This window comes from Zootermopsis nevadensis, unplaced genomic scaffold (genome assembly GCF_977971745.1).
Source record: "Zootermopsis nevadensis isolate Lab colony 2312 unplaced genomic scaffold, Znev_1.0 Znev_ptg000061l, whole genome shotgun sequence".
NCBI classification, from domain to species: Eukaryota; Metazoa; Arthropoda; class Insecta; order Blattodea; family Termopsidae; genus Zootermopsis; species Zootermopsis nevadensis.
In genome coordinates, this window is record NW_028259192.1 from 14,330,751 (window position 1) to 14,344,320 (window position 13,570).

General features: G+C 34.7%; 1 protein-coding gene across 7 annotated transcripts in view; it reads right to left on the reverse strand.

Moving 5' to 3' along the window:
• The window catches only part of sws (patatin like phospholipase domain containing sws), a 39,944-nt gene that overhangs the window by 9,171 nt on the left and 17,203 nt on the right, over positions 1-13,570 (reverse strand). For 6 of the 7 annotated variants that reach the window (XM_022078492.2, XM_022078455.2, XM_022078471.2 and 3 more), the window contains exons 20-21: positions 13,322-13,441; positions 10,903-11,089 (exon numbers count right to left, since the gene is read on the reverse strand). In XM_022078492.2, coding sequence (XP_021934184.1) covers positions 10,903-11,089; positions 13,322-13,441 — 307 coding nt within the window. Of the gene's footprint in view, positions 1-4,668; positions 4,891-10,902; positions 11,090-13,321; positions 13,442-13,570 lie in introns of all 7 variants that reach the window. The other variant, XR_015532615.1, reaches the window with a different exon arrangement.

A 13,570-nucleotide genomic window follows, 5' to 3' on the forward strand; every position in this document is an offset into this window, starting at 1 on the left:
AACTGTAATAACAACACAGCAGTTGCATAAACTTGTAAGGTGGGAGTGACACTAGTGCCACTTACTGTAGCATCCTGCAATCATGTATGGTAATAGATAATTAAAAATATGTAACTTTTGTTAATTGAATTTTCTGAAAAGAGTAAAACTAAAATATCACACATCCATCTTTTTACTCCTTGGAAGAATATGTGCTGCCAACAGCCCTACTTTAAGACAGATTAACTTCATTCAATGTTTTGTCTTCTTTTAGAGATTCCATTTCAAGCATTCTCTTCAAGGTTGTTCTTGGTCTTCTACTTAAAATCCCTTGAAGCTTCTTGTTCAGGGATTCCCTTTCTAGCACTCCCTTTTGCTCCCCTAATATATGCTTAATCATTTTCCACTTTCTTCTTCTAATTTCCACTGCAATCCCTTCTGCCCCCCCCCCCCCCAATATTTGGTTGGTGATCGCTTCTGGCCATCTCACATTTAAAAATTGTTCTAAACCAATGGTTTACAAATATCTGTAATTTATGTTACATGGTTTGGCTTGTCTTTCATATTTCACAGCTGCATAAAAGAACAGTTATTAAAAATTCTTAACTTACAAGGTTACTCACCAAACTGGCTACAACTGGACATAAATTAAATTTGCTCTTTAAACAACTTTTAATATCTTTGGATCTAATCCATCTTCTGTAACCACACTGCCTTGGTACGTAAATTCTTCCACACACTGAATATCATCTTCATCCACCTTGAAACTGTTTATCTTACCGCTGTTTAATCTTTTCCCTTTTGTTTTGATTTATCTTCACAAATGCCATCTTACCCATAACAATGAAAAATAAATAAAATTAAGGTTCTCATGGTGACAAGTAAGAAGTTGTCTGTCTTCTCAGATGTTGTGATCTGTAGTCTGGTAGATACTGACTGACATTTCAGAAGTGTTGACTGCCTCCATCATCAGTATGATGATGATTTGCCCTGATGATGGAGGAGTACCTCTGAAATATTGGTCAATATTTACCGTAAGACAACCATCTTCAATGAGAAATAAGGAAGAATACAACCTTGTTTCGCTCCATATATAGATTCAATTTTATTTGTAACTAATTCCTTGTAGATTGCATCACAAAAAGTAATTTCACACATAAGTTTTAGTTTCAGGGGAGACAGGCCATGACCCATGCATGAAGGAAGTCTTTCCTAAAGCCTTCAGCAAAAATTCCTTGTGGCAATGCAGTGACACACCTCAACCCTCATACAACATGCACATGCTAGAAAATGTAATGCTTCCCTTATAAAAATTTCATGCAATAAGACTGATTGGTCACATTAATGCACTTCCATTAAGTAATCTAAAATACAGCATCATTTTTATTAGATCCTTTCACATTTATAAACCCAGACTTAAATGACACAAACTTAAAAAAACGCATCCTTTGTATATGGAAGTTAGGGTGTATGCCACATCTCATGGAAGTCTCCTGAAACTGATTTAATTACAGCAAGGAAAACACATAAACAAAAATATGATAATTACCTATTTTAATAAAATCTGTAATTTGTAATGAAGTCATGACTACATCAGTGTTAGTGATATATTTTACAGGCCTCTTAATATGGAAAAAATAAGCTTCCTGAATTTTATTTTTTTTTATTTTTCATGCAACATTTTTATAGTTTTAAATGTCCTCATGAAAAAGTCTGAGGTTAAGTCTCATGGATTTCAATGACAAACTATAAACATCTAATAATTAGCTAATATTTGTGTATATTAACCTATTGAAAGAACAGGATTCAAATCCAAACCAGTTATTAAAGGAACTTTTTAAATTGTATTCTGATATCTCGTTAAACCTACAAATGCTCCTTAAAACATGTATACATGAAATGTAGCAGTGTACGATGACACGCAAATTTGTCAAATGTTGAGAAACTCCAAGTTCAGTTCATCAGTACACATGATTTGTTAATTCCTCACCAAAATTACAGGAATGTGTAACAATTTTTAACATACGATATTCAGTAATAAAACTGTCCCTCAGAAAGGTGTCACCACTTGAAAGACCAAGAAGAATCTGCGAAAATTAATGTTGAGAATGTGAGGTGGGTTATGTGGCTCAGAATCATGGCATTGTGTTACACAGAGAGAACAGATTGGATTATTTAATTTTTGGACTTTGTATCTGTTTGAAAGAGCTAACCTCAATCACTGGACAAAATCCAAAAACTCAGTAATCCAGATTGTAATTTGCCATTATCAAAACCCATTTGGAAGGACAGAGTTCAGTATAAATTCCATAGGACATTATTCCTCCTTTTTATCTGGAAAGTACTGACAGTTCTGAGACTTACGTCAGTGATAACTTGAGGAAAATTAAAACAATGTCTGCAATCTGAAAATTCAATGTACATGGCAATAAGTACCCAATCACACCTCATCTTACTGTAACAATGAGTAATACAGCAAAAAAAGATACCTTATTTGTTTATCTTTTCATTATCATATTGAAAACAAAAAGGTTTGTGGACAAGAAACATGCAAAGAAAATAAGAATCACTAGAGAGACTAAATTAGTAACTAACTAACTCCCTGGTAGCAGAACCTGCAGGTCCAACACCGACAATACCAAAGCCTACCACTGGCCACGATCCTGAACCAACAAAATTAGTAAGCAGGCATAAACCAATACCATCCAAAATAAAATTGTATACTTACACAGAACTCGCAGGATTAATGATTGTACTATATATTTATTACATACACCATAACCCACACCATGCAACATAACAATTTTACAGCTGGCTTCATATAACAAACATGAGAAGTACATAGATGAGTTAGTCCACACCCAACTCACCTTTCAGGGATTAAGCTCATTGCAAAATAAGTATTTGTATTCAGTGTCATCCCTAGAGTGATTCAAGGCTGGGGCAAATCAACCTATGTGGAACCCTGAAAGTTTGGTTAACTTTATGGATAACAGTGTTATGCCTTTCTAATATTGTGTTAAGTGGCAAACATAGATTTCCAGAGCCTAAGGCAATTAAGACATATATGACAATGATGAATGACAGAAACACAGCCAGCTAGACAAGTAGATATTTGAAACAGGAACACAAACAGCTGAACAACTATATATTTCAAATACAAAGATAGCCAGACAACTAGACACTTAAATTCACCATGAAATGGCCCAGGAATTAGAATGCAAAGAAATAATATACAACTCTGCCACCCTCAAAGCTAGAACAGTGCACAAGAAGTATTGCATATTTTGTTATGTTGCTGCATGGGGACCTGGACAAACATCCCTCCTGCTTCACCCTAGGGATGGTTCCAACCACACTCTTTAGAACTTCAAACTTAAATAAAAAATTACAATAAGTTGCAGCATTACAGAAGACAAACACAAAAACATGCACTCTCAGTCTGGCAGTGTTTCAGTAAAAGAAATGTTGACATTTAATAGATTCCAAGAAAGTGTTCATTCTTTTGTTTTCACTGCACAATGTGTATGAACTAAACACAGGGGTGAAGTGTGCCTGTCCTTCCAAAAGTATTACCTTCAGAGCTACTTAAGAATTTTATTAAATCTGGTACTGGCTCTTTATTACAAGTTGTTAAATGATTTCGATTCAGTCTGTATTAGTACAATATAATCCAATCTCTACATGATGCTCAAATAAAATGTTTTCTAATTATAAAAATTGCCATAATGAACAAAACAATAAATGAAATCAAACTAATTAAAATTACATATTACAGTCAATATTTATCTATCTACAAGAAGCATATTTAACAACTAATATTAGACAAGTACAATTTTAATAGTAGAACCAAAAACAAAATCCTTACCGAAAATGCTGCGCCCACAAGGAAACTCACTTTATAATACTATAAAGCTAGAAAAGTATACAGATACTGATACAATAATTTAAGAGATGATTAACAAAGAAAGTAATATGTATGATACATAAAATTTCATACTAGACACTGCAAATAATACTTGTAATGTAAAGATCAAAATTCCCAGTACTTTTATGAATCTACTTTTTTGGATATTTCACTATTAACACACTCTCCTGAATAAAAAAAAGAAGTAAGCCACAGACATGTGACAGACTGCTTAACCAAAATTTTATAGCACATGTAAACACTCAGTTATGATTTCTGTCTGTAGGTTTTTGCGGCTGGAGTTCAATGTATACATATACTATGTTATGATGTATGGATGGCGGTCACTGAATATTGTTCATTGCCTGTCCAGATGTTACAAGCCGAGTAATTAGTGGTTGAAGGATGTTCTCTAAGCACTCAAAGATGGTAGGCATCCCAACAAGTTTCCTTTATTAAGGCTACGCTAGTCCAAACATGGTTTACTTCGGACAAACTAGCTGTTCTGTTGAAAAAAAGCCAAAGTATACAACTGCCACATCCAGCTCTATTGTCCAGAAAAGTCAATCACAGCTAGACAGTACATCAACATGAGCCACTGTATCCTGCTAAATGACACAAGAACCCTGTCCAAGAAATCCACATGCATAGATAGAATCATCAGGGAAGCAAAAGAAATCAAGTCCATCCAAATATGAGCAGAGAGGTTCTCCCTAAGCAGAAGCCTTTTTCCACATCCTGAGAGAACCACAGAATATTTTCAGGACACGACACATACTTACTCTTGAAATAACATTTTCTGAGGGACTTGAAAAGGGCCACTTCTCTTGACCAGTCTTATCTGGTAGCCCTGAAAAGGTCACTTTCTTGCTCCACACTCTTACTGGTCAAGATCAACTCCATATTGCCTTCCCTTCCCAGGGCTAATTGGCCAATGTTCACGTGCTCCTTGGCATAATCCTCTACCCACTCCTGTACCTCATCAATATTCCACCTTTTCTCACCTGAATTGTTAAGATCAACCAGCATGTTCCTTCAGAATGTCAGTATAAAGCAAGACTACATGGAGCAACAGCCCAGAAATTCACAATCTAAACTCACACTGCTATGACAATTTCAAATCATACATAAATTTAAGACAATTTCTTACACTTCAAATCGCATAGAAGTAAGAATACTGTTCATATTAATGTTAGAAGTATTTAATTAAAGAATGTGAAAACAACACTACATTAAAGTAAATGTTGCATGTCACTTCAGTGTCATTATTAGAAATATGTAATTAGTATATGGATAACATATCCAAGTAAAATTTCATGTTCTTAATGTAGTCTGTATGACACAAAACATAAAGTTAGTCTAGAAAAACGGATTATATATTTATATAGCTGCACACATGAAGACAGTTTTAATATAAATTTAACATACAACCATGACAGGTAACCAATCACAAGCATATTTGTTCTTTTTGTTTATTTAATAACTGAAAGACAAGTAAAATCTGCTAAGCAGCAATGAGAATTTAAGTAAGCAAGGAAGCAGGATGTTCTCAGGGAAGGAGTGTACAATTAGACAAAATGAATACCTTTGCATGAACATTGTAGCAGTAACATGTTATAAAGCAGATAGTTTGAGAAGAACAGCATAAACACAAATGTATTACATTGTCAGGCCTAATAAATTAATAAAATAAAGAATGTTTATGAGAAATAATGCATTCTGCACTCTTTAACAGCCACTTCATGCAAAAATATACTTGCAAATATTTATTATCCATTACCATCAAGAAACTTGCATCCATGCAAAGATAGGGCAAATTTTGTCCAAGTGTGAATGCCAAAATCTCAGAGTACTGCATTAGGCAGCTGGAAATGGGATGAAGAGGAGCATGACACATGAATATACCCAGCATAGCTATGTTAACACCACAATTATCTGATATTTCTGTAGCAATACACAACAAATAGACATCCTGTAAAAAGTAACACACGCATGTAATTTATCAATATCCATAAAACTAAACATGCCAAGAAAATTACAGCAAAATATCATATATTCTAGATTTAATCCAAAATCTTCAAGGGAATGCATTACTTGAGAGAGTTAGACAGAGATTGGAAGACAATTTTAAAAAGTATTTGAAACAGAGTATGAGTGTGTAGATTGGGCGCAGCTGGCACAGGATATGGTCCAGTAGCAAGGTCGTGTGAACACAGCTGTTGTGTTCAGTATATAAAAATGTAAAATGATAATTAACATGGTCAATTTGCATCTGCAACTATACTGTCACAGAGTATGACATGTGAATGGAGATCAAGATCCATATCATGCTTTTACATGTACATTTAACAAACTCTGCCTCTGTGATGTATCTTGATATGTCACAGTGCCTGTCCCAAGCCCGGATAAAGGAGGAGAGTGAATGGATGGTTGGTGAGCTTCTAGGAGGACGCCAGTGCCGGACTGACTACCTCAATAAATCTAGAAAAGTGCTCAAGCTGATAATTTTTCAGCACAACCATCAAATCCTACCCTCAAGGAGAGGGAATGAGGGTGAGTACCCAGCGCCTCAAAACTGAGTCTTTCTGGCTATGGTATGGTAACCCAGACAGAAGAGTCCCTGGTCCTCCAGGTTGGGGGTTGAGCGCAGGGCTAACAACCCAGCCTTGTAAAAAAGAATAAAGTTGAGAATAATTTGATGAATGAAATCGGACTGTCCTCACGAAGACGAACATTAGCAAGGAACAAGGATAAAAATATGGTACTAAATACTGGAACGTGGAATGTGCACACTCTGTTACAAGTAGGAGCGATGAATGGTATAGCTGATGAAATTATAAAATATAGAATGGAAATTGTAGCTATACAAGAAATTAGATGGAAAAGTAAGGGAGTAATTAATAAGGCAAAATTCTCCATATATTATTCTGGGAAAGACGATAGACAAGGAGAATGTGGAGTAGGATTTATTGTTACCAGACAAGTGCGTAAGGCTGTGCTGGCCTTTACGCCAGTAAGTGAAAGAATATGTACACTTAGAGTAAAAGGGAAATTCCATAATATAGCCCTTGTTAATGTCTATGCACCAATCGAGGGGACAGAAGAGGTGGCAGTAGATGGTTTTTATGATGAATTGCAGTCTGTATGTGATAAAATTTTGAAACATGACATGATAATAGTACTTGGTGATTATAATGCGAAGCTTGGGAAAGAAGGCTATGTCAAACTATTTGGAAGGAATAGTCTACATGAAGAAACTAATAATAATGGCCTAAGGGTAGCACAATTTGCAGCTGCAAATAATTTAAGGGTCATGAGCACATACTTCCCAAGGAAAGATATTCATAAGGGTACTTGTAAAATACCTGGAACAAATAATTTTAATCAAATAGATCATATATTGGTATCTAGGAGATGGGCGACAGATGTGGAAAATGTGCGCACATTCCGAGGGGCAAATTCTGATTCGGACCATTATTTAGTTGAGTTTAGAATGAAGCAAAAAATATCTATGGTTATGAAAGGGAAAATGGAAAGAATTAAAAGATGGAATGTAGACAAATTAGAAGATAGTGGCACAGTACAGGAGTATCAATATAATTTAAACTTAGAATTACAAAAGATTGAAAAAGGGCCTAATATTGAAGATGAATGGAACTGCATAAAGAATGCCATTTTAAATACAGCACACATAACTGTTGGAGAGACAAGATGATCAAGAAATGAAGATTGGTATGATGATGAATGTAGATCGGTCATGGAACAGAAGAAGCAAGCTAGAATGAAATGTTTACAACGAAATACGAGAGCTAATAGAAATCTTTATAATGAAAAACGGATATTGGCCACTAGAATATGTAGAAAGAAAGATCGACAGTATGATAGAACACCATCGTAGAAATGAAAGTAGAAAATTTCATAAGGAGCTTAAAGAAGTAACACAAGAATACAGACCTAAAGCTGTAGCATGTAAAGATAGTCAAGGAAATTTATTGACAGAAAACCGTGATATTGTTAATAGATGGAAAGAGTATTTTAGTGGTATCCTGACCGGAAATATAATTGAGACAGAGCAGCCGACATATTATACTGTGGATAATTATACTGAAGATCCTATGTTCGAAGAAGTACAAAAAGTAATCAAATGTCTGAAAAATGGTAAAGCACCCGGAAGTGATGGGATTACTGCTGAACTACTAAAAAAAGGGGGAGTCAAGTTATGGGAGAGAATACATATTCTGATATTGTTAATCTGGAAAGAAGAAAAGATTCCAGAAGAATGGACCCTAGGAGTAATACAACCTATACATAAAAAAGGAGATAAAATGGAGTGTACCAATTATAGAGGAATTACACTTCTGAATGTAATATATAAAATCTTGTCAAGTATTCTATATAATAGATTGGTTGTATATGTAGAAGACGTGTTAGGAGAGTATCAGTGTGGCTTTAGAGCAGATAGATCAACAATAGACCAGATATTTGTATTGAGACAGATTCAAGAGAAAGCCTATGAATATAATATCGACTTACATAATTTATATGTGGACTTCAGACAAGCATTTGATAGTCTCAATAGGGACCAAATGTTAAGCGATATTCTCCTATTAGGGATACCATCTAAATACGTCAGGTTCATTAGAGCAATGTTGAAAGACTCCAAGGCAGTAGTAAGAGTAGAAGATGAGCTAACTAAACCATTTAATGTCAATATGGGAGTTAGACAAGGAGATGCTCTCTCAACAATGCTTTTTAACCTGACGCTGGAAGCATCTATTCGGAATATTGAGATCTCAGGACATATAGGCATAAAATCAATACAAGTGAGTGTGTATGCAGATGATATAGCTATTATTAGCAGAAATAAAGCTGCACTGGAAGAAACAGTATTAAAATTGATAGAAGAAACACAATTAAGGGGGCTAAAAATAAATTAATTGAAAACAAAATATATGAAAGTTACAAGAGCAGCAAGAAATGTCACAAATAAATTGAGAATAGGACATTATAATTTTGAACATGTGCAGAATTTTAATTACCTGGGTCCGGAGATTAATACTATAAATTCAGTAACTAATGAAATTAAAGCACGTATTGTGAATGGTAATAGATGTTATGCCTACCAGAATTTAATGAAGTCTAAAATACTGGGGAGGAACTTAAACTGAGAATCTATAAAGTTCTGATAAGACCAGTAGTCACATATGGATGTGAAGCCTGGACATTAACTAGCTTTGATGAGCAACAACTTAGAATATTTGAACACAAAATATTACGGAAAATCTATGGTCCAATACAGAATAGTGATGGCTCCTGGAGAATTAGGATGAATCATGAACTAGATTGTATCATACAGGGAGCAGATATTGTGAGGCTGATCAAAAGCAAAAGGTTAGCCTTGCTTGGCCATGTTGCAAGAATGGAAGGAAACAGGGTAACTAGAAGAGTGATGGAATGGAGACCGATGGGAAGAAGGATGAGAGGGAGACCACGGAAACAATGGATAGACGACGTGGAAGAGGATGTGAGGACGATGGGAGTAAGGGGATGGAGAAGAATTGTGAATGATAGGACAGAATGGAAAAAAATTCATTGAACAATCTAAGACCCACACAGGGTTATAACGCTATAAGAAGAAGAATAAGAAGGAGAAGATGTACATTTAACATACTGCTGATACCAAAATGGAATCTTGCAGCACCTCACATTTTATTTGGAGAATACGTAAGTTTGTTTAAATTTATCTGTAAAAAAATGTAAGTAATTTCATATGATCAAAGCAGAACACTGAATAAGATGATGTTCTCACAGCAAAAAAGTATGAAGATGGCTGTCTACTGGGATGTTGCACAGTGTGGTCTAGTAGGTATTGACTGACATTTCAGAGCAGTTTACTGCCTCAAACATGTGGATGCCAGAAGATAGAGTCTATAAGCTCCTCTGAAGACAGCCATCTTCCTATAACACTTTAATTTGTAAGTAAGTAATGTTGTATTATGTTCATCTCTTAGTAATATTAGAATCAAAAAATTTCAGTAAGTTATTTACAAATGACCAAATTATAATCTTAGATAGATTAAAAATAAATATTAATAATAATCAAAATTAAGTTCTGCTGTAGCAAAGTAAACACTTGATTCCAAAATTGTTGGTCTCATATTGAAAGACACCAATACAACAAAAGATATGCAAATACTTTTATCTCACCGACACAAAACATATCCCTTCCCTGAAGCAGCAAGATGTTATTTTCTTCACCTAGACTTATATTTTCCTCATTTATAATATTAGCAAAGGATACACATGCATGTGAGTGCACACACACACCTCAAGAAAACCAGGTATTAATCAAAGGATTTCATCATCTTATTCACACCAGCTAACAACATAGACCCACCAAATCACATTTCAAACATGGTTTTGTGCATGTGGTGAAAGCTGCATTAACAGCAAAAATAAATATACAGTACTTGTTTCGACTCTTTCTTTCTTTCTTTCTTTCTTTTCTTTTCTTTTTCTTTTTATTTTTCTGAAACTTCCTCTGTCACATCCACATGATAGTTGCAATAACAAACAATATGATGATACAATTAACCATCATGGAAAAAACAGCTGGACAATTAGACTATCATGTGATATTGAAACCACTTTTTAGAAGTTAATTGCAAGTCTTCATATCAAGAAAACTTGTAACTCCCTCCTTTAAAATGTATGAAAAGGTTCACTGTTTCTATGAAGAGCAATTGTTTCCACAACACACATACATCTCTCTATAATTCTGGAATCAATGTTTTCAATGGAATTACCAATATAAACTATGGCACACTTTATTCACATACATCTCTAAATATTATATTCACCTTCAAAGAGCAGAAAAATTCTTTCATAGGCCCATTAAGAGAATACAGAACCAATAATTCAAAACATTTAATAAAATTCTTTTGAAAAATGAATGTTAAATATCAGCAACAAAGTAAAAATTAAACACAAACGAAATCAATGTTCATTTCACTTACCATGAGTATGGACACGCATGGAGCTGGCTGTAATGTCTGTGGTTACTGTGAAATAAGGGAGCCATAGATCTTCAATGTGTGTATCCCCAAATGTGCTGAAGATAGTTTGATTGAAATCCCTTCCAGAAAACATTGATGTTATAGGATAAGTCAAATCCAGGAGCTGACGCCACCACTGAGTTAATTTCTGTGACACATAAATAGAATGTTACAATACCGAACAATTATGCGAATTAAAAATACACTCAATTAGTAAGCAACAAGGCTGCCACCAAGAATAAACTGTACTCCTTACTGCATCTTCCACACTCATTATTGGTCAGATATTTGCAAAAAAGAACAATGAAACTTTAACTTTCCATCACACATGTCTGTTAGTACATCGTTGAACATTTAGTTGTGAATTTTCAACAATGTCACTTTGTCTAACACTTTCATAAAAACTCAGTTACTTTTTTTTTTAAATAGTGTGACTCATTCTCTCAGATCTATATTTCTATAACACTTCTGACTTTTGCAGAACTTACTAACTAGAAATAAGGATCACTTTAGTTTCTGATGCTTTTCGTTCACCACCAACCAGTAGTGAAGAAGTTAAGTCACTGTTAACCTATTCTGGCCTTATCACCCAAAAGTCTTTTTTCTAATCCATGAGGTTTGTAATTTTGTAACACCATGGGTAGTCTACATTTTTGCATCCTGTCAATATTTCAAAATCTTTTCCTACATAGGTTATAATAGGAAGCAGGTTCATCAACCAACTTAACTATATTTATATCTCATATGCCACAGTTTTGGTCCTTTAGGTGTCTGTTAAAAAATATACATAAAACACAAAATTAAATTGTAGTTAGTATGTAGTTTTGATATTCTATGAATACTTTTAACAGGTGTTTGAGAATAGGGTGTTGAGGAGGATATTTGGGCCTAGGAGAGAAGACGATGGGGCGTGGAGAAAACTGCATAATGATGAGCTTAAAAATCTGTACTCCTCCCCCAGTATTGTCAGGGTGATAAAGTCAAGAAGAATGAGATGGGTGGGGCATGAAGCGCGCATGGATGGGACGAGGTGTGCACCAGGTATTGGTTGGGAAGCCTGAGGGGAAGAGTCCGCTGGGGAGACCTAGACATAGATGGGAGGATAATGTCAGGCGAGATATATCGGAGATAGCAGTCGAAGGAGACTGGATTTTGTTGGCCCAGGACAGGGTTTGGTGGAGGGCTTTGGTTAATTTGGTGATGAACCTTCGGATTCGGTAAGCCATCTCGTTAGTTAGTTAGTTAGCTATGGACACTTTTAAACAGATGCATGAAGATGGCCTAAATGCAGTTAAGTTGTGCTGATGAACCTACTATTTGTTATTAAGTTAGATACACGACAGATTGTAACCTTTTATTCAAAAAAAACTATTTTTTTCTTCTAGGTAAATCCTCAAAATATTCAGAATGAAGACTGACCTAAAGTTTCCCAATAATAAACTTTCAATTAATGATAAGGCAAGCAACTTGTATATATAAAGCCATTCAAACACAAGAAGATTATCTTGACCCTTCCAAGACCATCTAACAACTTCTTGCTAGCATTCCATCAAGACAGCAATATACATCCTATCCAAAATCATTCTAAACACCATTCTTACTAGCTTTAAAAAATAAAAATAAAATAAATAAGAAAATTCACATTCCTCCAAAATGTAATTATTATGATGTAACTTATTCTCCTTAAAAATTGAAACCTATTTTCAGCACCACACACACTTGAAGTTGTCAGAACTGGCATTAATTGCAAGGTGAAAGCACATCTCACCCAATGACAGTGCCAGAATTTTGTAAAATTAAAAATTCTTAAAAGTAGGACTTCTTCCAGTGGGCAGGCATTCAAAATAACACAATTTATCCTAACCACACCTAATTATGACAAAATATATATATATATATATATATATATATATATATATATATATATATATATATTCATAATTAAATAAAGTGGGATTGATCAATCTATGCAATAACTAGCTAAGGCTGAATGGCCAAGTTTTGATTCCTAGCTGAGGTAGGAACTTCTATCTTCACTACAAAAATCAGACTAGCTCTAGGATCCATGTAGTCTCCTATGAAGCAGCACTTTCCTAAGGTATGAAATGGACAGAGGGTTAAGCTGACCACTCACCTATGTCTAGTTCTGGGGTTAAGAATGTGAGAGATTTTAATTCCACAATTACCTTTGCCATGGTGCGGTGCTTAAGCACAGGGATTACTTAACCAATATCATTATAATTATAAAGCTTGATCTAAAACAAATTACAGAATTAGGTTTAGATAAATATACCAGTATAAATAAGAGCAAGAAATAAAATACTACATCTACTTCAAATTAAAGGTACTGTACACAAAAATACAAAGAAAATGAACAAACCTTTGACCATTCACGAGCTTTCTGTGTCATAGTTGTAACATTTTTCTCTGCACACCATAATGCTCCCATGAAGGCACCAATGCTCACACCACCTACCATGTCAATAGGAATGCCAGCCTCCTGAATAGAGCAGTGTAAAGTCAAACACTGTCATGCAAATAACTGCAGTTAATAGTACAGTCAGAGACTGTAATAAATGTTCCACAAATTTAACACAAATAATATAAAAGCCTGCCATTAAGTCCTATC